Source organism: Neofelis nebulosa, chromosome 5 (assembly GCF_028018385.1).
Source record: "Neofelis nebulosa isolate mNeoNeb1 chromosome 5, mNeoNeb1.pri, whole genome shotgun sequence".
Lineage (NCBI taxonomy): Eukaryota > Metazoa > Chordata > Mammalia > Carnivora > Felidae > Neofelis > Neofelis nebulosa.
Window position 1 is genome coordinate 113,384,801 of NC_080786.1, and position 24,509 is coordinate 113,409,309.

At 38.9% G+C, this 24,509-nt stretch overlaps 1 protein-coding gene across 4 annotated transcripts in view; it reads left to right on the forward strand.

The window, feature by feature from the left end:
* The window catches only part of GABRR3 (gamma-aminobutyric acid type A receptor subunit rho3), a 50,333-nt gene that overhangs the window by 18,195 nt on the left and 7,629 nt on the right, over positions 1-24,509 (forward strand). For all 4 annotated transcript variants that reach the window (XM_058731649.1, XM_058731650.1, XM_058731651.1 and 1 more), the window contains 5 exons: positions 1,129-1,196; positions 3,644-3,867; positions 9,242-9,324; positions 10,333-10,473; positions 16,337-16,489. In XM_058731649.1, the coding sequence (XP_058587632.1) occupies positions 1,129-1,196; positions 3,644-3,867; positions 9,242-9,324; positions 10,333-10,473; positions 16,337-16,489 (669 nt within the window). The remainder of the gene's footprint in view (positions 1-1,128; positions 1,197-3,643; positions 3,868-9,241; positions 9,325-10,332; positions 10,474-16,336; positions 16,490-24,509) is intronic.

Sequence of the window (24,509 nt, forward strand, 5' to 3'; positions counted from 1 at the left end):
ACAATAATTAGGTGCTTTGTTGAATTGTATGCACATGTATGTCACATATAGCACATCCAGACATTAATTAGCCTTAGTAAGGAAGTTTTCTAGCCTGACCCTTCTCATTCTCAGAATCTTGACTAAAACAGCCACCTGGGATCCATCTAGGCAAGATTTCTATTTTTTCAAAAATAGTTGAAAGCATTTTTTAAAACTCAGAATTATACAGAGACAATAAGATTTAATTGAGAATTGGTCACAACCTGGTTCTCTGAGGCCCAACTGCAAACACATCTCAACACTAGTCTGTCTGAGATTTCTCCAGTTCTGACTTTCAATACATTTTCATCAAATATATTTCTTTTTTTTTTCAAATGTATTTATTTATTTTGAGAGAGAGAGAGAGGAAAAGGGTGAGAGAGAATCCCAACCAGGCTCTGCACTGTCAGTGTAGAGCCCGATGCAAGGCTTGAACTCACAAACCGTGAGATCATGACCTGAGCCCAATCAAGAGTCAGATGCTTAACCGACTGAGCCATCCAGATGTCCCTCAAACACATTTGAAGGATGTTTGCTTCATCCGAACTGCAGGTTGTGGTTACTGATGTTCTGCAAAGGGACATCTGTGAATGTTTGACATCCCTGCACAGCACTATACTATCATCTGTGTTCCTCTAATCTGCCATGCACAGCCCAAGTGAAAGAGGCTGAGTTTTTGGCAAGAGAGAAAAGGCTTCCACACTTCCCAGAGTCATGAATTCCATGACTACACTCCCTGACTATAAAATATGACTCTTACCATAGAGAACCCATAATTCTACATACTCTCAGACATATTTTTGAAACGTTGTTCCTTTTTAAATCACTACTAGCTAAAACAAAAAAAAAATTGAAACACTATTTCTATACTCTAAGTATACTATAAGAAGGAAGATATTGAGTTGTTCATAAGCAAATATATAATAATTATTGAAATAACATTTATTTATATATGTGCCCTTTTATTGTCATTAACTGTATGATAATATATTGATGGATACTGGAGAAATTTGTTGTTAATTTGCAACATTGATCTCTCTCTGCTTTGAATGTTTCCAAAATAATTTTAATGATTTCTGAGTATATCATTCATTCTTCTTTCTTAAGGGTCTCCAGTACCAGTGGGTATAGATGTCCAAATTGAAAGCCTTGACAGCATTTCGGAGGTTAACATGGTAAGTTTCTCCACAAGACATTGGTCTTTCCCTGGAAGGTTAGAGAATAGTGTCAAAATCACTGGTGCTTTAATAAACCATTTTAGTTATGTATGTTACTATTATATATTTTTCTTATTTTACGTCATAGAGTTGAAGTTGCTTGGCTCTCTCTATTCACTTCTTTCTGCTTGAAATTTAGATTTTATGTATTACTTTTATATTATGCAAATACCACAATTAAAGATAAAATGTAAAAAAAAAAAATGAAGATGTATAAAAAAAAGGAGAGAGAGAGAGAACAAGGTTGGGAATCTCTTAAGGAAGCCAGATCTAGAAAACATTAATCAATGAAGTTGGAAGATCAAGCAATATATTTACATGTATACTTAATATTTTTATTTATAGTGATTCCTCCAGCTAGTTATTGCCATCGAAATGCTAGCTGAATGAAAAATTATAGGACATATAAAAATTCCAACAAATTCTAAACAAAATTTTTATGACATATTATATCTTGTTTCAATCTTCAATTAATGTTCTTCTAGTCCTTATCATTAGAAAATTCAATATTTATTTCAGTTCACTCTGAAACTTCCTTCATTTTAACCACACTACTCCAAAGGCAATAGCACAGATAGTACTCACTACTCAAAAATGCCTTGTTTGGAAGGTTTTGGGTCTTACCTGACCAAAATCTGCTTTTACTGACATTTTCTTGAGCCTGTTGTACTCTAGGAGCAAACATTCATTTCCCCTTTCCTAGCATAATCTCTAAATTATCCCTGAATGACTCATTGTCTCCACCCTCTGCCCCTAAAACCCAACCTCATCCTTCTCTCCTGATTAAGGTCTTCTCTGGTATTCAGTATCAGCTAAAACTGGACTGGGTTCTCCATGCCCAATGACAAAATGCTTTCTAATTATAAGTGACACCCAGTGTTGGCTTCTTTTGCTTCTCATTTATCATCTTCCCACCCTGTCATTCACTTGCCCTACCCTGAATTCACTTTCAATTCCTTGGAGTTTTACCCCACACTCTTCTCAACATGCTCTTCAGCCTGCTTTCTCATGATAGTGCCCACTAGTGGTGATGTTGATGTATCACTGACATGTACCAATGTCTGCTATTCCACTTCCTAGGCTCTGTGTTTGCCCAGTGACCTTCAAATCAGACTGAGCACCTAATTCTAAATATATGCTTACTAAAGCAGTCCATGCAGTAACCCACACAACTCCCTATAGAGTAGTGTTAGGGGAATGAATGAATCATTCTATTTATTTGCGCTCACCCTAATCCAAAATTAGGCATGGCTGATGCTCCCTGATTAACCAAGAGCAATAATACAATGTACCTCTATTCCTAACCTAAAAAACAAAAAACAAACAAAAGAAACCAAAACTAGTTCATCATTAATTGGTGACTTATTTGTAGTTTACTGAAGTTTGTCTTTTGCCTATGTAATAAATGTCAAAGTTCTATCACATGTAACTAGTTAGACAATAATTTGAGTATTGCTGGGAAATAAATGATAGTAAGAAATAAACAATTGTGAAAGGTGAAACACATCATCATTGTCCACACCCAATGACTTGAATGTAGCTAGGGGAGTTTCTGTTCAAACAAACAAAATAGTAAACATAGCATCTGAAAGCCAAACAAAGCTCAAAGTAGTGACTAACCAAATTTTTTTTTCTCTAAAACAACATTAATATAATCCCCCCTCATATTTATCTCTTTACAATTGGGTTATACACTAACAATTCAGTTCCCTGAGCCACACTGGTACTAGCTTCTGGGGAATATGCCATTTTAACAAATTCACAGGTAAGTCTTTTGCACACTAGAATTTGAGAACCACTATTTATTGGTATTCTTTCTGTCTCCCGAGCTGAAGAAAATCATTGTCTCCATCTCAGGATCTCTGACAGCACACTTACCACTAATAGCTCTAATAAATACTGTATCTGTTTTTGTGGGATTGTAGGTTATTCAAATGGGGGGGGGGGCGCTGTAGTTTTATGGGACTGTAGTTTTGTTCCTTAACAAAAACAATATAAATTTATGGATACATTATAAAAGTGAATATTTATTTGCAATAAAAAGAATAAGTCAAAATAAAATATTGGGCCATGTGGATTCAAGTCCTTTTCTTCTGAGATCTCTTTAGGTGATCGACCAGTACTTACACAGAAATGTTTCCCAGTTATAACCTGACTTCCCTTACCCAAATTGAATTCTCTATGGTTCCCAGAAACTCAACATTCACCAGACTCCAGATGAAGGAGAGGTTCTGCAACTCAAGCTCACTGGATTTATCCTAAATCTACCAGAAAATACAATATATGCCATTCATTTTATATGTCATTAACACCCATGCCAATCAATCTGGGACTAATGGTATTGATTGGTCATCCTGAACTATATTCTTACTGGCTTTGACTTGTCTCTGTTTCTCTCTGCCTAGGACTTTACAATGACTTTTTATCTCAGACATTACTGGAAAGATGAGAGGCTCTCCTTTCCTAGCACAACAAACAAAAGCATGACCTTTGATCATAGATTGATCAAAAAGATTTGGGTGCCTGACATATTTTTTGTCCATTCTAAAAGATCATTCATCCATGATACAACTGTGGAGAACATCATGCTACGTGTATACCCTGATGGAAATGTCCTTTTCAGTCTCAGGTAAGGAGGGCTATGGACCGTCTTTGGCTTCCCTATGTCAGGGTTGTCTACACTAAAGTTAGTGGATCTCACTTCAGGCTAAGCTCACACTATTACTGTCTGTTTAGTCATCCTGAAGACTGAGACACAGCAGAAAATATGATTTTTCCTTCTACTAACTTCCAGATTTTAAAGAATAGTTTTCTAGTCTAACTCTACCTATACAGTGTATTGTTGGAGAATGATAGAAAAGAAGATGGGACAGAGTGGAGCTGAATTATGGAAATCCCTAAAAGCCTGGCCCACAGTTTTATAGGTACATAAAATTGCTTTTCTTCTTTACCAACTACATACTACCAAACAGTCTTAGAATCTTGGATTAACTAGTTTTCTTAATTATCTCATTCATTTTTCACAAGAAGGTATAGTCATCATTCAAATTACTGCTAATTTGTTCACTTCCTTTTCATTTTTTTAATTTAAAACATTTTTTCTGGGGCGCCTGGGTGGCTCAGTCAGTTGAGTGTCCAACTTCGGCTCAGGTCAGCCCACATTGGGCTCTGTGCTGACAACCCAGAGCCTGGAGCCTGCTTAGGATTCTGTGTCTTACTCTTCTCTCTGCCCCTCCTCTGCTTGTGCTCTCTCTCTCTCTCTCTCCACTGAACGCTAACAAAAAATTTTAAAAGCCACCATTTTTTCTGACACTATGTTATAACAGCACTCCATCTTTAATGCACTATATATTCTTTTAGCCTAATAAATCCTGTACATACTGATGGCTTATCGTTGGTAATTCTTAAAATGTGTAGTAAATCCAAGTAATTCAATTTTTTTCATATCTTAAAAATCCTAGGAAAACTCTATAGTAAGACTGTGGGGGGAAAAAAAATGGCTCCCTGAAAGGTATCCATGTCCTAGTCCTTGAAACATGCAGAAGTTACCTTATTTGGTGAAAGAAAGAAAAAAGAAAGAAAGAAAGAAAGAAAGAAAGAAAGAAAGAAAGAAAGAAAGAAAGAAAAAGAAAGAGAAAGAGAAAGAAAGAAAGGGAAAGAAAGAAAGAAAGAAAGAAAGAAAAAAAGAAAAGAAAGAAAGAAAAGAAAGGTAAGAAAGAAAGAAAGAAAGAAAGAAAGAAAGAAAGAAAGAAAGAAAAGAAAGAAGAAAAGGATCCTTGCAGATATGATTAAGTTAAGGATCTTGAGATAGGAAAATTATCTTCCATCAGTTGGTTGGGATCTAAGTGCTATCCATCATAAGCATCCTCGTTAGAGAAAGGTAGAGTACTATCTGACATGCAAAGAAGAGTAGAAGACAATGTGACCATTAAGATAGAGAGTGGAGTGTGATGCAGCCACTAGTACAGGAATGCCAGCAGCTGCCAGAAGCTGGAAGAGGCAAGGAATGAATTTTCCCCAAAAGCCTTTGGAGGGAACAGGACCTTTCTGACACCTTGATTTCAGTGCAGTGATACTAATTTCAGACTTGTCCTCCAAAACTGTGAAAGAAGAAACTTCTGTTGTTTTAAGCCACCAAGTGGTAATAGAAAATTAATAGATTCTTTTTGCTCTACACCTTGCTCACTTTAGTGCAAAGGTGCTATTGCCATATCGATGTCAATGTTTTTAAAAATGCAATGAAAGGGGGCTGCCTGGGTGACTCCGTCAGTTAAGCCTCAAACTCTTAATTTTGGCTCAAGTCATGATCTCATGGTCCTGAGATCAAGCCCCGCATTGGGCTCCATGCTGGGTGTGGGGCCTGCTTGGGATTCTCTCTCTTCCTCTCTCTCTGCCTCTCCCCCACTCATGCTCGCACATGATCTCTCTCAAAATAAATAACTATTTTAAAAAATGAAAATAAAAATGCAATGAAAAGGAAAGCACCACTTTCAATAGAACTTTAAAACAATGTTTATTTTGAGAGAGAGCATACGAGAGCAGGAAGGGGTGCAGAGAGAGAGGGAGAGAGGACCCCAAGCAGGCTCAGTGCTCTCAGCGTGGAGCCTGACACAGGGCTTGATCTCATGAACCGAATTGTGAGGTCATGACCTGAGCAGAAATCAAGAGTCTGATGCTTAACCCACTGAGCCCCCCAGGAGAACCATTTTCAACAGAAATTTTAAGTCAGGTGTAACATGGGACTCTAATAAGAACTAGAGTCGGGCCTTACCAGGAATCAGTAGCACAATGGCAGCATCTGGCCAAGGTACCAACTTTGTAAAACTTTTAACTTTTCAAAATAATTAATTTTGATGAAAGAATTAGTTTAGTAGATTGTCTGTACCCTACATATTCCAAAGAATGATTTCTGGCTCCTGGAAGATAACCTCTAAGCCCTTGAAATATCTTGCCTGTTAAGAAGATCTTTGTTTCCCCTGAAGCCTTGGGCCACACCAGGAAGTCTATGCTAACAATGTGATCTATGGAGGAGGCTTTGAGCTACCCAGTAGCAGCTTGACCCCTGGAGGGGCTGGAGACCGAGGTCAGCCAGACCTGTGTGACCAACTCTCAGTTAATACTTTGGACCCCAAGACTCAGGTAGCTCCCCTGGTTGGAAGTCCGCCATGTGTGTTGTCACACTCACTGTTAGGACAGTAGCACTGCCCACATAACTCCACCCGAACAGGACAGATGGAAACTTGCTCTTGGTCTCTCCTGGACCCTGCCCTCTGTGCCTTTCCATTGCTGATTTTAATCTGTGTCCTTTCATTACAATAAACCATAACTGTCAGTGGAACAACTTTGATGAGTCCTGTGAGTCCTTCTAGTGAATCATGGAACCTGAGGATGGTCTTGGGGAATCCCCAAACAAAGGAGGACTCAAAATTGTTGTCCACACAGCTATTCCACTTGATAGCAGAGCCAGTCAAAGCCCAGAGACAGGTTACCTGGTTCCAGGCTTGGTTCTGACACTATCTACTGACAGAGATTCTCTCTTTGACCAAACTCTGCTAAGGCTCCTCTGAACTTACTTCTCACCTAGACTCTGACTTTTGAGCTTCCATGTTTATCTCTGCTACGTCCATTTAGCCAGAATCCTCCATCCATAATATCTGCCTCCCTTCAAATCTGATAAGATTCCTCATCTTGCACCACCCACAAGTGATGTCTGATCACCCTGGTCTGCCTTCAGCAAGGATCCTGTTAGGTCTTTTTAGCCAGAATCACCCACCCCTCACCCCTGATGTTTCCTCTGAGTAATTTCCCATCCACTGCCCCCCACCCTACTCCTTGGCTATAAATTCCCACTTTGCCTTGTTATATTTGGACCTGAGCCCACTCTCTCCCTATATAAACCAAAGTATAGTAGTCCCCCTAAATAAAATCTTCCTTACTGTTCTTTAACAAGTGTCATGAGGGCGCCTGGGTGGCTCAGTCAGTTGTTGAGTGTCCGACTTCATCTCAGGTCATGATCTTGCAGGTCATGATCTTGCAGTCCATGGGTTCGAGCCCCGCATCAGGCTCTGTGCTGACTGCTCAGAACCTGGAGCCTGCTTCGGATTCTGTGTCTCCCTCTCTCTATGTCCCTCCCCCACTTGCACTCCATCTCTCTTTCTCTCTCAAAAATAAATAAACACTAATTTTTTTTAAAAAAAACACCAAGTGTCATGAATAATATTTTCTTTACCACGGCTCACCTAAGCACTTTGGTTGCTAATTTATCCATGTGTATACTGTGAAGGAGGTAGACTCAAAGTCTTCAGTGGTCCCTTCCAGCTTTAAAGTGCACTTGAACAACACAGATTTGAACTGCACACATCTACTTATATGTGGATTTTTTTCAATAAATATAGTACAGTACTGTAAATGTATTTTCTCTTATGATTTTCTTAGTAACATTTTCTTTTTTCTAGCTAACTTTACTGTAAGAATACGGTATAAAATACATATACAAAATATGCATTAACTATGTTGTTGGTAAGGCTTCCTGTCAACAGTAGGCTTTTAGCAGTTAAGTTTTTGGGGAGTCAAAAGTTACACAGGATTTTCAACTACACAGAGGTTGGCCTCCCTAACCCTGTATTGTTCAAAAGTCAACTGAGCCAGGAATATGGCAAAATGAGTATGTTTTGTGACACAAAGTCATCCAGAAACCTCCCTGGCTTGGCATTTTGCTGTATGACTGTTGACAACAGAATTCAACCCATGGAAGATAAAATCGTTCCTGACTAACTTAGGGCACCATGGGTAGAAGCAGCTGTTGACTTTGTGTTTTTTTGCAGACTTGCTCAGGGGCCTTTTATAAACCTCTGATCTGCTGTTGTGGGTACCAGAGTTTCTACTTTGAGGCAGGATCATAGTATAGCAGCATCTGCCTAAAGCCAGAAAACCTAGGAGGATATAAAATTTGAAAAAACAATATTCATCAGTATGCAAGGTTTAATGGCACCTGAATTATGCATTGTGCCCATAAATCTATAACTAAAAATGCTCCAGGCTTTCTCCTCGCTCCTGGAAAGAGAATTTTCTCAGGCAAATTTGCTTTGTGAAACTTTTACCCATAGGCTTTTATTACCACTATCCCAGCCCTTTATGACTAGAAACTAAGTTTAGATCTTCCAAAAACCAGAATATATTTAAATCCATTTAAAAATCTTCTCCCTCTGGGGGTGCCTGGGTGGCTCAGTCAGTTAAGCACCTGACTTTGGCTCAGGTCATGACCTCATGGTTCATGAGTTCTAGCCCCGCATCAGGTTCTGTGCTGACAGCTCAGAGCCTGGAGCCTACTTAGGATTCTGTCTTCTCTCTCTCTGCCCCTATCCCATTCATGCTCTCTCTCTCTCTCTCTCTCTCTCTCTCTCTGGCTCACTCATTCTCTCTCTCTCTCAAAAATAAATAAACATTAAAAAACAAACAAACAAAAAAGTCTCCTCCCTCCGAAGTATGTTTTTCTGAAAGACATCACAGCCAAAAAATATAGAGGGAGCTGACTAGGAAATTGTGAGATTAGAAACAATTGTTAGAGCAGGAATTCACTCATTAACTCTGTGTCTTTAGCAAATCACCCACCTTCCTGAGTTTGCTTCCTTCTACATTATTTTGCTAGAGGATAGTAATGCCTGTTTTGCATTCTTCTTTTTTTTTTTTTAATGTTTATTTAATTTTGAGAGAGAACATGAGCGGGGGAGACAGAGAGAGAGAGAGAGGGCAGGACAGAGGATCCGAAGCAGGCTCTGTGCTGACAGTGGAGCGCCCAATGTGGGGCTCCAACTCATGAACCATGAGATCATGACCTGAACCGAAGTCAGATGCTCAACCGACTGAGCCACCCAAGACACCCCTGTGTTGCATTATTCTTGAAAGGCACACAAGACAAGCACACAGGAAGCTTCAATATTGCATGTTCATTCAGCCATATGGTTAAATGACCTGCAGTTTTTGTTTTCTCTTTCCTCTTCCAGGATAACTGTTTCAGCCATGTGCTTTATGGATTTCAGCAGGTTTCCTCTTGACACTCAAAACTGTTCCCTTGAACTGGAAAGCTGTAAGTCCTACTTACTGATGGAGCAGGCACTCATGATCTGAACACACGATCACCTACTTACATGTAAATAAGCATGTTCTTAACAAGCATTAAAAATCTCGATATAAGTTAAATATATTTGTTCAAAATAGTTACATTTTTTTAAAAAACTAAGGATGATGGCAGATTGCCTGCCAAAAGAGAACATCCAGGGAAAGAATGTTTTCATAATTACATATTCTGCAGTTTCCACAAGGGTTGTAAAGGAACAAGCTCCCTAAAAAGGAATATTCTATATGCTATTAACTATATAGACTGACACACTTCCCAAATTAGGAAAGCTCTGGAATTCATGTTCCCATGTAAATCACAATCTTCCATTAAATATACTTGGTTGGGTTCCCTAGAAAAATGCAGCTCTAAGACATACACTCGCTGATCAAAGCTCTGTCAGAGAGCATCCGAGCCAACTCCTTGTCAATCACTTTGATCCATCAGCTGTTTTTGATATATCTTAAAACTGACGGCAGTTTTTCACAATGTGGCAAAAATGCTGGGAATTTCAGTGGTTGTTCCTCCCCAAATCCATTAGAAACTCTCTGTAATGCTAGTTGATTTCAGGAGAAAATTCTTTACTGAGCGCAGCTCATTTTGTAATTTCATGCAAGAGAGCCGCAAAACTAATGGGACCAGAAGACCTAGGGTGGGACCTGTGATGGGGGACAGGCAGTGCTGTGACATCACTCAGTGCATGCAGGTATGGGAGCAGCTATCTGGAGAGTTTTCAGTCCTCACATGGGCACCAGAAAAGCCTCCACACTATGCCAGTAATTAGGGTCTAAGTTTTGGAGATTATTTTTCCTTTGGTAGGTATGGGTATTATCAGTCTATCGGCAAACACATTTTTCAGTACCCAATATATACACGTCATTGGACCAGGCACTGGAGATACAGAACTGTATAAAACATGGTGGAATACCTTGTGGAACTCACAAGAGCCAGTGATGGGAAACTATTCTCTTGTTTCAGATGCCTACACCGAAGAGGATTTAATGCTGTACTGGAAACATGGGAACAAGTCCTTAAATACTGATGAACATATTTCCCTGTCTCAGTTCTTCGTTGAGGAGTTCAGTGCATCCAGCGGATTCGCTTTCTACAGCAGCACAGGTGCGCTGTTTTATGGGGACAGTTCATCAGCACTTACTGACACCTACCGTTGCGAAACATGTGAAGAGACCTGAATTCACACAACTGTCCCGTGTGGTCTCAGCATCCTCCCTCCTTCACAAGCAGTCTCCTCCACCTCCAGTCCATGACCACTCTTGTCTTCATGCAGCCACCTCTAGACAAATGCCTTGCTTCTACCCCTGGCCTCTGCAGTCTACTCTTAATACAGCAGAGAGAGTGCTCTTCACAAACGCAAAGACCACAATTCCTTCCTGCTTAAAACCCTCCAGGGTTTTTCTGTCACACTTATGACAAAATCCAAGCTTCTCAAATGACCTCCAAGGCCTACACGAGCTACCTGTGACCTCACCCACTACACCCACCCCCCTCCACCACATCCCACACCACCCACGCTGGCCTTCCTGCCTGTCCTCAAACACACCTGTCTCATTCTATCTGCAGGGCTTCTGTTTTGGCCTTTTCCTCCCTCTGCCTACAATGCTTTCCCCCCAGCTTTCTCATGACCGGTTCCTTCCTGTCATTCAGGTGTTGTTCAAATATCACCTCCTCAGAGAGTGCTTCCTCAAGCATCCCGTCTAAACGAGGCCTCCTTCCTCACCATTCCCTATCTGTTATTTGTCTTCATAGCACTTAACACTTCCTGAAATATATCTCTATGTGACTGCTTTATCGCCGGAGTGCCTGACTAGAAAGAGTGCAAGAAATCTGTCTGCCTTGTTCACCATTTCTTCCCCAGCATCTGGAATGGGCATGGTACATGATAGATACTCAATAAATATCACTGTGCTCACTTCGGCAGCACATATACACAATAAGTATCGCTGAAGGAATCAGTCAGTAAAGGGCATCATTGCTCAGAAGAGAAAACCTATTCAATATTGGACCTATATTGTATACTCTTTACTATGACAGATATATTTTTCATTTGGTAACATGTCTCCAAGGCACTTTTTAAATTATATGTGGCCCCATTTAAAAAAATAAACAAAAAATAAATAAATTATACTTGCTTCCTGTTGATCAAAGTTAAAAGTAGCTCCCTCTTCCCTGGTTATTAGCATTCTAGGTCATTTCAGGAAGAATCCATATAAAATGCCATTTTAGATTTTTTAAGCCATGCATAGGTTGGAAAATGTATGCTGCCCTGAGTGCCTCGAATCCTTTTACCTACTGACTTTTCTCCCTGGAGGGTGCTCTACTCTTGCCCTTAGACTCCGGAGAGGAGTTATCAAGTTGTTATCTAAAAGCCAGAATCATTGGGCCTGGGTGGCTCAGTTGGTTAAGCCTCAGACTTTGGCTCAGATATGATCTCACAGTTCATGAGTTCAACCCCCATGTGGGGCTCTGTGCTCACGGCATGGAGCCTGTTCAGATTCTTTGTCTACCTCTCTCTCTGCCCCTCCCCCACTCATGTGCTAGCTTGCTCTGTTTCTCAACAATAAATAAGCATTAAAAAAAATAAAAGCCTGAATCATAAGAGAGAAATCAAAATTTACGTCACAGAGAAGCTGAGGGACTTTCTAGAACCAACAGCTATTTCGCTATTTAGATCCAGGAGAAATGCTCTATTTCACTTCATTATTTGTCTACATTGCTCAGGATTCAGCAGATAATGCTATTAACTGTAATAACGCTTATGGACTTTTCTGGTTATATAAATAATACATATTATTTGTTTCGACCATTGGTATATCCCTGGCACATACTAAATGCTCTATAGGTAATTGTTGAACAAATGAATAAATGGCAGATAACTTGCAAAACAATTCAGAGAAATTTAAAGAAAAAGCCTTTTTAATCCAACCTCATAAAGATAAACCATATTATTATTTTTATATAGTTTCTTCTCCTTCTTTTTCTTTTCTCTGTCTTCCTGTCTTACTCTGCATAAGTAAATACTAACCCTTGAACAACACGATTTTGAACCGCACAGTCCACTTACATGTGAATTTTTCAATACATACACTAAGGTAATACACATGCATTTTCTCTCCCTTATGATTTTTTAACATTTTCTTTTCCCTACCTTAATTTATTGTAAGAATACAGTGTATAATACAGATAACATGCAAAATAATCCACTGTTCCATTATAGTGAGGCTTCCAGGCAGCTTTAGGCTGTTAGTAGGTTTGGGGGACTAGAAAGTTATATGCAGATTTTCCACTGCACCAGGGCCCGTACCCCAAACCCCTACACTGTTCAATGGTCAACTGTATAAGTATGTTTTTATCAGGATTTTAGTGTTTGTAGTCCTAAATTTAATTAATATTTAAACAAAGGAATGCATGCAGTGAACAATGATACATGTCAAAGTGTAATTTATAACTGTTTTCATTTTGCTGTTGTTATGATGAAATAACTTTGGCATATGATAAATTGTGAATAGGTCTTTGCAATGTTTGAAGCTATTAAAATGTCAGAGGGGTGCCTGGGTGGCTCAGTAGGTTGAGCATCAACCTTGGCTCAGGTCATGATCTCATCGTTCATGGATTCCAGCCCTGTGTCGGGCCCTGTGTTGACAGCTCAGAGCCTGGAGCCTGCTTCAGATTCTGTGTGTGTTTCTCTCTCTCTGCTTCTCCCCCACTCATGCTGTGTCTCTCAAAAATTAATAAGCATTTTAAAAATGTCATATATACGGAGCATAGAAATCTAAGAGTATTGTTCCCTGCACAGAATGTATGCTACATATATAATCATAGCAATGACATTTCTTCAGATTTTGAAGCCCAAGTATCCATTAATATATACCCAACTATCCTCTTAAAAATAAAAGGTTAAATTTGATTTCCAAATTCTTACTTCATCAATACACCATTCCATTGGCTATGAATCCAGTTATTAATCATATCTGGGTTTATTCAACCATTCTTAGGTTTCAGAAAGATCAGCATTTAGACATTTATTTTAATTTACAAGCATGTGATAGTTCTGTCTCACATTATCCATGAAATATTAAATGTGGTCTCCTGAGAGCTAAACTCAAGTGTTTTTCTCCAATTAGTATCCTGTTTAAACATATTAGCTTAATCAAAAATAATTTTTTTATGTTTATTTTGTCTTCGTTCCTGTCATTATAACAACCACTGTAACCTGCACTGCCAAATCAGCTATACAGTAAAATCTGTACTTGCGACTCTGGTTTGGAGAGCCAGAAGTAGAGTTAGAATTATGTAACTTTAGTTTCTATTTGATAGCTGCACCATCATGTTCCCAAGTTTTTCCCTTGGCTCTGTCTTCACCACTCCCTCGCAATAGTAACAAGCAGTTGAGGGCTTCTTCCCCCTCATGCCTTTCAGTGCCCCTCACAATCATGCACTGTAGATTTATGAAGGAAAAAAAAAAAATGACTCCTGCCCCTAAAGAATGCATTGACAATTATTCTTTATTGCATCATGTGGTGGCTACAAGTATAAGTTTTGGAGACAGGCTGCATGAGTTCAAATCCTGGCTCAACTGCTTACTAGAAATGTGGACAGGTTGCCTTATCTCTCTAAGCCTCAATGTCTTCATCTTTTGTAACACTCTCTACCTCAGAAGGTTGTGAGGATACATGATTTAATGCATTTAAATAATTTAGAATAAAGTCTGCCATCAATAACTTAGAATACTGTCTATCATATGGTGAGTAACCAGTAAATATTAGCTAGTAGCTCTCATCATCACTATTTTCATAAACATCATCTTGATCCTTTTGACACAGATTGAAGCCTTTAGCATCAACCACCCGTTGAAGGTGACAGTCTCAGGTGTAAAACTCTTCTTGAACCTGACTCCTTGAACCTGACTGACTCCTCAATCACTTCCCCTCTCTTGCATTTTCCTGCTTCCAACTCTCCAGCCCTCTCCTTCTTTCATAAACTCCCCTTCTTTCTACTGTGCGGCAACCTGATGGAGGCTGACAGACCTTCCACCTAGAATGTGGTTCAGATGTCAAAACTGATGATGCCACACACAAAGCAAAAGGTTATAAAGAGATTTATTATGCATGTAATGAAGTTTTCCAGAGAGAGCGGAGTGAGCTCCCAAGTAGGTCTGAAAATGGCCTGAGAAATCAGAGAAGGGCAACTGGCTTAGAGTTTTATGGTGGTTAAAGGGTGGGACTGGGGGGGAAGGACTCCCTTGCATGACTTGAATTTCCCATGGGTGCCAAAATAGGGAGCACCCAGCTTTCCTATTAGCTTGCCCAGGTGTGAGACAGAAGGAGAAGGACCAGTGGGGTTTGGGAGCTATGAGGAGTCAAGTATCGGAAGTGGAGTCAGACTCTTTATTACACTACCCAGGATGAAGGTTCCACCATCTTTCCAAGGCAGCACCACATTTCTTGGTGGTGGAGTGAGCTCTTTCTGGCCTGCAGCTTCAACGACAATAGTATCCCTAGTCTCCGCTGCCCTGAAAAGCCACACAACATAGTAGCATTTCTCCTGATTGGTTGCCAAAAACAAATTTATTCTTCAGAAAATTACAAATAAAGAAAGGACATGTTACCAAAATTTAAGTCATAGCTAAAACCACATACCCTAAGCGTTTCTTTATGAAGTTCTTTCACAGCTTTTACTCATCTCTTTTAATCTCAAAATAATTGTATGAAGCTGTAACATCAGAGAGACTGCTATTCCACTATACAGCTATAATAAAAACTCTCAACTGCACACAAAAATCAAGCGGGGCTGTGGCATGGGTAATACAAGACAAAATGAGTAGCTTAAAAAATAATGTATATTCTGACTTTAGAATGCACTATGTAATGTATCTATTGTTAACCTTGGTAATGAAATTTTTTGATATTCCTGAAACATATATCAACTGATGATGAGAACCTCAGAACAGGTGGGGACAAGAAGGGTCATCAGCCCATAATTGAGAAGAGAATACTAAGAGAATAGTATGCCAATTCAAGGTGGGTTTGCTAGGTATATGTTTTAGGCTGAATGCCTAAATATTGACCTGTTCTGTGTAATAGGTTTGCCGTCTTGAGTTTCCTAAGAAATTAATACTGAGACTAGAAGAAGGGTTCTCTAACTTTGCAATACTTATGACTTTGTTTTATAATTTTTAACCTAATAGTCCCTTGTTTTTTGGCTTTAAACTTCCTTGCAGCCAATGTGAAAAGGGAAACCTGAACAAAATTGTATGGATGTGACCACAATTCTTACTTCTAATCAGCATGAATTAATCAATATTAGCAACATGAATCTATTTAATTCCAGTCGGAAGCAAAGAAACATCATCATTTGGTTACTTTTTTGTAGATTTACCATACATAAATTAATGGTACCCGCCAGACTTTGAAATAATACAAACAGTTTACAGATATTCCTTTCATCCACTCACTTTACAAAAGCCTCACTGTCTGGGTTCCAACTTGGAATCCAGTGACTCAGTAGCTACTGTGAACCTTTTCCTTCACATAAGATGTTCTCTTTCATTTGTTATAGCTAATAAATGGTTTATTGGCTATTGCATGCAGTTATTAGTCATGTATTGAAGACTGGCTCACTTGTAGAAATGATGTGAACACAATATATTTTGGAAAAAAGGTCTTTAAAGGACATTTCACAAAATATGATTACCATTCATTCCTGAATAGCAGCTATGAAATTTAAGGGGAATCTTTGAATCACATAATTAAACAGACTTCAGATCACTTAACAGACTTCAGTTCAACAGACATTGATGGAATGCCAGGCCCAGACCCTGTCCTTGTGCTGGGTAAACAAGGGTGAGTGTGTTCTGTTCCATGTTCCCTAAGAGCTTAGAGTTTAAAGAAGCAGGTCATTTCATGAAGTGTGATGTTTTCATGTGGAAGCCTGTTCTAAGGAAAACTCTGGCTTTTTCTCATAGGTTGGTACAATAGGCTTTTCATCAATTTTGTGCTAAGGAGGCATATCTTCTTCTTCGTGTTACAAACCTATTTCCCAGCAATGTTGATGGTGATGCTTTCATGGGTTTCATTTTGGATTGACCGAAGAGCTGTTCCTGCAAGAGTTTCCCTGGGTAAGGTTTTTCTGAATCTTTGTGAAATGCTAATATCAGAGAAAGTTCAATGAAGGTAAATAAAAAGGGATGATAAGTAGAGAGAAAGGAGTGATGGTTTAGTAGGGATAGTTAGAGACTTACACTCAGCTTATAACATTGATCTCAACAGCCTCAGCAGCAAACTGTAATTGGACTCTTTCCTTGGAAACTGAGACATTAGGTATGAAGCCTGCACCAGCTGACCAAATGCTGACTAATAAGGATAAATTATGAAATTATGAAGCATAAACAGCCTCACTTTACAAACCTGTCTCCTCACTTTCAGGAAACCTCCCCATCCCTTGCCCAAACCCATTTTTCTATGCATGACAAACCTTTGCATCATAGAAAAAAGAACCTTCAATCCACTATACTACTGGTATCCTAATAAATTCTTGAGATAGGGGGCAATGCCAATTAGAAATCAGGCCTTAACCTAAACACCAAAATCAGAATCAACTGCAGTGAAATTTCAGTTATTGTGGTACTTCAGTTGGCAAGCGATTTCAAGTGGAGAGACATTGCCAGCTTCATGAAGTCACCACACAGGTGTGATTATCTACTCCACCTAGCATATTGTATGCCACTGTCACACATACTGATTTATGGGAACCATTTCAGACCCACTCAGCAGTTACTATGTTCTTACTAAGTGCAGGATGCCTGGCTAAGCACTTAGATAACACATTACTTAATGAGAACTCAAGAGTCAATTCCACTTGCCTTCTTGGCTGGTTCAGGGCAGAGCTCCCTTCATTTCAGCTGATTTTGTTTTCACCTGTAATGCTCCATCTAGAGAGAAGATTGTTATAAGTGCTTCACAATCATTGTAATTATCACACAATTCATTCCAGAAAGGGTGATTTCTAAGTTAATGTTCGCAAATTATATGCATACTTCAAAAGACCGTTTGAAAGACATAAATTGTTATTAATATTAATAATTTGTTCATCTCTTTCCCCTATTAAAAGCTTCAATCTACAAGCATTTGAGGCTTGAATATCTTCATGGGAAAAAATACCATCTGAATAAGTAATTAAAGCATTGTGGCTGTTCCTTCACATCAGAACAGTTATGCCCTGACCTCAGTGCAGCAGTGGGACAGGGTAGAATTGAACAGGAGGCTAAAGGCACATTACCAGCCCTCAAGACAGAATGAGAAAGACATCCAGTCTCTAAAGGGTTATAAACATGATTTTCAATCAGATTCCTGAAGCCAACTACTCAGCTCTTACACTTTGAAAATGACAAGTAATCAAAGCTGGTTCCAGGGTGGGTTGGGGTGAATGAAAAACACTGAAATGCATTTAAGTAACCCCTGAAATTCTATGCTTCTTGCATCTACATTGGGTCCCTGCAGGGTTGGAAAATTGCTATGCAGATTTGTATAAAATAATATACAAATCAGAAGTGTCCCTTTCCCCTCTTCTCTTAATAAAGGGAACTGTAGTATTCCTATACCACTGCTATCTTCTCAGGTTTTTGCTTCCTAACACCCTCAAGTTTTTTCAAAGGTATTTTGGGCTCTGCTTTACTGGCTGTTCACAAATACTACTGGGCTACCTGATTCTCCAGAAGGTCCTTCTATCTTTCTATCTTACTCTTGCCTTTTCTCGGTTGTTCCCCCTCCATCATCTGAAGCTCTGAAGTATTTGACACTATTAAGCATCCTCTCCAAATTCAGAATCAGGTGTAGTGGTCAAGAACCCAGCCTCATCTTCCTCATCTGCAAAATGAGATGATTAATACAGCCTTCCAAGGTCACTGTATGAAATAAATGGGAGCATTTATGTCAACTGCCTAGGCTGTGCCTGGCTCATAGTGTTTGATGAGACTAAACAAACAATAAGTTTGTTTTTGGTACTCTGTACTAGTCTAGGTTTTCTCCTTTTTTAGACTTTTCTTTCATTTGTACTCCTACTTTGTCTTCCTTCTATTCCCTGAGTAGGTAATCTGGGTAATTACCTTCCAAGGTTTTGCTCGCTTTTGATTCTCTCATCAAATGGAACAAGCCTTTGCTTCTGACTACTGTCTCTATGAAAGCAAATCCCAACCCTGTCTTTATCACAAATCTTTGTCTCAAGTTCTAGATACTACTCCCAGCTGCCCGCCTGGACTTCATTTCCAGGTACTACAGGTACTCCACATGTTCAAAACCCAACAAACTACTCTTCCCAACTCTGCCACCTCTGCCCAAATCCCACTTAGTCTCTTGACTTTTCTTGTTCTTCTAAGGGCCCTGAATGTGTTGAGTCTTTCACTATTGGACCCTTAATTTCCTTAGTCTTGGGCAGTCATTCTTAGGTTCTTAGGACCCATTTACATCTTAAAAATTATTAGGAACCCTAGAGAGCTTTTGTTTTGTGGGTTATATCTATCATTATTTATCCATGTTGGCTATTGAAACAGAATTTTTAAAAATCTGCATTAGTCCATTTAAAATTAGCAATAATAAACTCATTAAAAGTTAGCATATTCTATGAAAAATAACTTCTCTAAAGGCATTTTTTAAAGTTTTCTTTCTTTATTTATTTTAAGAGAGACAGAGACATTATGAGTCAGGGAGAGACAGAGAGAGAGGGAGAGAGAGCATCCCAAGCAGACTCTGCACTGTCAGCACAGAGCCCAATGAGGGGCTCAAACTCACGAAACCGTGAACTCATGACCTCAGCTGAAACCAAGAGTTGGATGCTTAACCAACTGAGCCACCCAGGTGCCCCATAAAATAACTTTTTTCTAAAACAAAAAATATTAGTGAGAAGAGTGGTATTGTTGTACATTTTTGCAAACCTTTAATATCTGGCCTTCTGGAGGGCAGCTGGATTCCCATCTCTGCTTCCTCATTCAATCTGTTGTAATAGGTTTTAGTTGAAATATAGGAAGAAATCTGCCTCGTTCAGATATGTGGTTAGAGAAAAGAGCCATATTTCAATAGTGTTGTGCATAGTCTTTCTTGACATTGCACCAAAACTCAGAAAGTGACAGTTTCTTAAAGGTTAATTACAATGTGGAATCTGATATTCTATCAGTGATTTTTTTTTGTACTCTATTAGATTAAAATTCATTGATCTAGCTTGCATTTTGCCTAGATCTTTTCACCCGTGCGTCAACCATTTGAAAAATACTGGTGCACTGAGTTATACAGATCTTCTCAATGTTCATGTAATTAATTATATAAATTCAAAAACTCACATTTATTAATCTCATCAAAAAGTTTTTGAGTAATGGAAAAACTCTCAAGCTCATAGTGATACATACAAGTTTAACATCATTCTAGTTTTGGCTTGAAATCTCAAATTTTATCATTTAGCAACAAACATCATTAGTTGCTTTACTTCAAGTGATAGGCTTACTTTACTCAGTTTTGACAAAATGCCTGAAGATACCCAAATCTGAACAACCAGAGTTTCTCTGTGAGTTGTTCTTTTAAGTGACAGTGATGTCCCATTTTTAAAAGTGTCTCCTGTTCAGCTCATAACTCAACTGTCTGAGCATTTTCCCTCAAGACAGCCATTGCTGTTTGGTATGGAGAAGTGCCTTATATATACTGCTCATTTCATCAACCAGAATATTAAAAAGGTATATACACAAAGGCTGTAATTTAATAAAATTAAAACATTTTACTGATTTCTTTTTACTGTGATACTGACAGTTAAAGAATACAGTGATTGTCAGTTGCTAGACCAGGTGGGTGTTGCTGCCTGAATTCATGATAAGGCAACAGTAACTTTTCCCAGCAGTGCTTCCCACCACTGCAAATATCAACATAGGGAAAAGGTAAACAATGTCTTAGTATTGTGAAATTCATCTTCACTATACAGACCCTCTGAAAATGTCTTGGAGAGCCCAAAGGAGCCACTGACCACACTTTGAGAACTGTGGCTATAAGGTACCTAAATCTTCAGAGTTAGCCTTCTCTATAAAAAGTCCTCAGATATGCTTATCCTTTCTCTTCCATTCCTCCTGCCTTGACCAGTGCTGGGACCCTTGTTGATTTTTCCTGGATTGCCCTAACAGATCCCTACCTGCCCAGGGCCATTTTGCAAGGCTGTGACATCTGATCCAGATGGGAGTAAGGAGCAGAAGTCCAGCCCAAGCTCTCTGGGACATGGTATGGGATGATATCCTCCAGAAAAAAGGCACCATTTGCTGATTTGCACAAAGCTGTAGTATGGGCTTGTATAGGCCTTGTACTTGCTTATTTCACTTCCTATTCTTCTTGCCACAATCCAACCGTACTACCAGAGTAATATTTCTAAACTCAACTGTGATCACAACACTCTCATCTCAAATGCCACTGAAGTAAATATCCTCAGCTTGGAATTCAAGGTGCCTCTTGAGGGTTGTCAGATGAAATACAAGACACTTGGTCGAATTTGAGTTTTAGATAAGCACCAAATACTGTGTTAGTATAAGTATATCCTGAACATTGTATGGGATGTACTTATACTAACACAGTATTTGTTGCTTATTTGAAATTCAGATATTACTGAGTGTCGTGTATTTTTATTTGCTGCATCTTTAACCATGCTCCTGCCCCAAGTGGTTGTCTAAGCTTCAACCAGTTTGAATATTCAGTGTTCTCAACAGTCGCTCATGACTAACTGCGTATCTTATCTATAGTACTTCTATACCTTTATTCTTGTTCTTACTCTACCTATCCCTCCTCTGTCAAAGTCTTGCCATTTCTCAATGGCCACAAACTTCTACTGATGGCACCAGGCAGACATGGTCTCTCCAATATTTGAGCCACATGGCACTTTGTATCTCCCCTAAGGTATCTCTTCTACCTTACTTCCTCTATCTTGTAATAGCTACGGGGTGCCTTGGTAGCTTATCCTGTCTCCTGTATTAGAATGTGAGTTCCTTAAGGACGAGGATCGTTATTACCATCTTTTCTGTTCCTGTAGTGACTAGTACAGTATCCTGCACATATTTTGTTCTCAATACATAGTTGTTAAATTGCCAATGTTTAACCCACCATGTTTTTAATAACTGTATTTTAGTTACTAACTGAAAACAATAAGGATTCATTGTTGGCTAAGACCTTTCCACATTTGGATTCATTTGCTAAGTAAGGATGAATCATTTGCTTGTTAAGATCCTTTCACATTTGTCATGTTTCAAATGAAAAACAGTAGAGGCTGAACGGCATAGAAGTATCAATTGTGATTAGGTGATTTTCATAAGAGATAATAGCTACCATAATTTGGAATGTGGGATGGGTTAAAAATACTAATCTATCTTTCCATATGATTTGGTGTGGAGAGGGAATGAGACTATTATAAAGTTGTTCAAGGATGTTTTAACCCTCATGGAAGCATGAGTACTATTGTACTTTCATCTCTTCCTTCTATCTACCTCCTCTTCCCTTGCCTCCATCTTTCTCATTTGGCTCCTCTAGGTATGCCGTTCATACTGCATATTAAGTAATAGAGTCATTTACCAGGAACAGACATGGCAGAGAAAGACAACTGAAGTTTTCAGGCATGTAGACACTTATAAAGAAAAATGTCTCCTAACAGAGGATATGACATATGCCTGAAAAAAGTAAATAATTAGGAGTAATTCATTTAACCATCATAGAGGTTACCAGAACTTCTAGGCACTGGACTCTGACACCACCTTTGTGCGGTAATGGTTGTTAGTTTCTAGCCGTAGACTCGTGGTGTTAGGCAATCCAACCTACCTTCTTTTCTCTCAGATCACTTGATATTTTCTTTCTGCTTAGGCCTATAGGGAAAATGTTTTTATTCACTTAAACATAAATGTAGGTACCTATGCCTTCAAAAGACCTGTCCACAGCACAACTACTGAATACACGACTGACTCAATAGTTCTATAAGTGATGCCTACGTGCCCTATTGCCATCACACTAGTCAGTGAACCTCTCCATCACATGTGAAGAAAAATGGCCAATGAAACACAAAGATCAGTATCTCTCACTAGACCAAAGGGTTCTTCGGACCCTATATGTGTCCTTAAGAGTTAATATGGCATAACTGCATAACTGGCATAATGCATAATATGGCATAACTGGCTCAGGGGAGTTCAGTCCCATGGGCCAGACCAAATATTGTCTCCTAACACTTTCCTGACCATGCAGAGCAATATTGGTAGGTGAGAAGATAATTTTCTAATCCTAATCTAAACAGAACCTTTCTTTGACTAAATGGTCACTTCATATATTTAAAGTGCCTTTATTGGGATGTTAACTTTAAAGGGTTTGGAAGGAATACAATTTGTCAAGACTAATGCATTTCTAAGGAGTGGCTCAAGACATAAGTGTTTTAATCAGTAGATGTAACACTCCTGACTCAAGTTCTATTGCTTTAGGAATTTGTATATCAGTGGTCTCATCCTTTACTTGCATACTCAAACAATCTCTCCTCCCTACTCACTATTTTTTATTGCTCATTTTAAACAAGGAAAATCTAAAATGCTGGTTTAAAAATAAATAAAGCTATTGTAAATTAGCTGTACTAAGTATCCTTTTAAGGAAAATGATAGTTTATTGCTCTCTGGCAAAAAATAGATAATGTAGTTTCCTTTTACTGGCCATCGATTTAGTGGCCTTTCACTAGTCATCTATCTAAAATGCCCAATAAGATCTATCTGGCATGTAGGAAACTCATATATGGGTTCTAAACCTTTATTTTGTCCATTAAGCCCCATGTTACTGTTCATTGAAAAAAACTCAAGTTCTATCTTCTATATTGTAGAAAACCAGTAAAAAAAGACATTAAATTTTTTTAACTAATAAGGTAAACTACTAAATATGAATATTAGTGCAGGATTCATTCAGTTTTACCAGTGAAGTCCTGAAAGGAATAGGACTTTTAGCTTTTTGAAAAGCACAAAGTATACCTCCTGACATAATTCTACTCTTAGCTTTATAGTGTCTTCCTCTCAGAGATGCTTCGTGTATAGAGATTGGTTTATAATGTTAGAAACAAAAAGAGATCCCTCTGGAATGAGAAGCAGCAGGTTTGCATATAAAAAGCATGGGTTCCACACTCAGAAAATTTCTAGCCCTGCTCCTGACTCAGGAGCTTTTCAAACTCAGGCTGGTTACTTAGCCCCTCTCGGCTCATATTTCTTTTCTGCAATGTGTGGCTAATAATATTTACTTACCTAGGTTTTTGGTGGGTAAACATTCAATAAAGGCAAGCAAGCTTTATTTAATAATCTTGCCCCTCCCCCCCGCCCCTCCCCTGCTTGTGCTCTCTCTCTCTTAAAAATAAATAAAAACATTTTTTAAAAAAATCTTGCCTTCAGCTATGCATACATTTGTAATGGGAATAAAAAAAATCACATATCCACATTTATGTAGCAAGGAATGCAAACAGCATCCACTGATATGCAGATGGTCCATACTACCGTTGTTGGGGAGATCTGGGACTCAGTGAGACAGTGGCCTGTATTTAATGGTAAGAGCTAGAATAGCATTTAGGTTTCTTATCCTGGAGTTTGAATCAGTGTCAAGGTAAGACTCCAGGGCCCTCCCATGGTGACTGCCAAAATGCCAAGTCCTTGGTCTTGATCATACAAATGGACAACTTAATTTGAAATTGAATAGCTCTGTAGATCTGTCATTGTCTTTGATATGGACTCCCTCAGATGAGAACCTTGAAGAATTATTGTAGAAGGGTGGAAGTGTGTGATGAAAGCTGTCCACATGCTGTGTCTGTACATTTAGGAGTAAATCATGGTGCTCTTCCTGCTGTTCGGGACTCTGTCTGTTGACATTAAAATGTCCTCACAACTTATAAAAATCATTAAGGACTCCATTTGTGCCTCCCTGGTGGGAAGTTAGGAAATAAAACTGTGCCAGCTAGTGTACATTTCAAATATTTACAGTACTGTACTTTTTCTCCAGGCAGCACTCTCGCTGCGTCCCTCTGAGAAATTAGTGCAGACACAGACTAGCCCACCCCGAGGCCAGCATTTTGTTAAGGAAATCTCGAGTCACTTCTTTCTCCATTGTGCCCCAGAATCT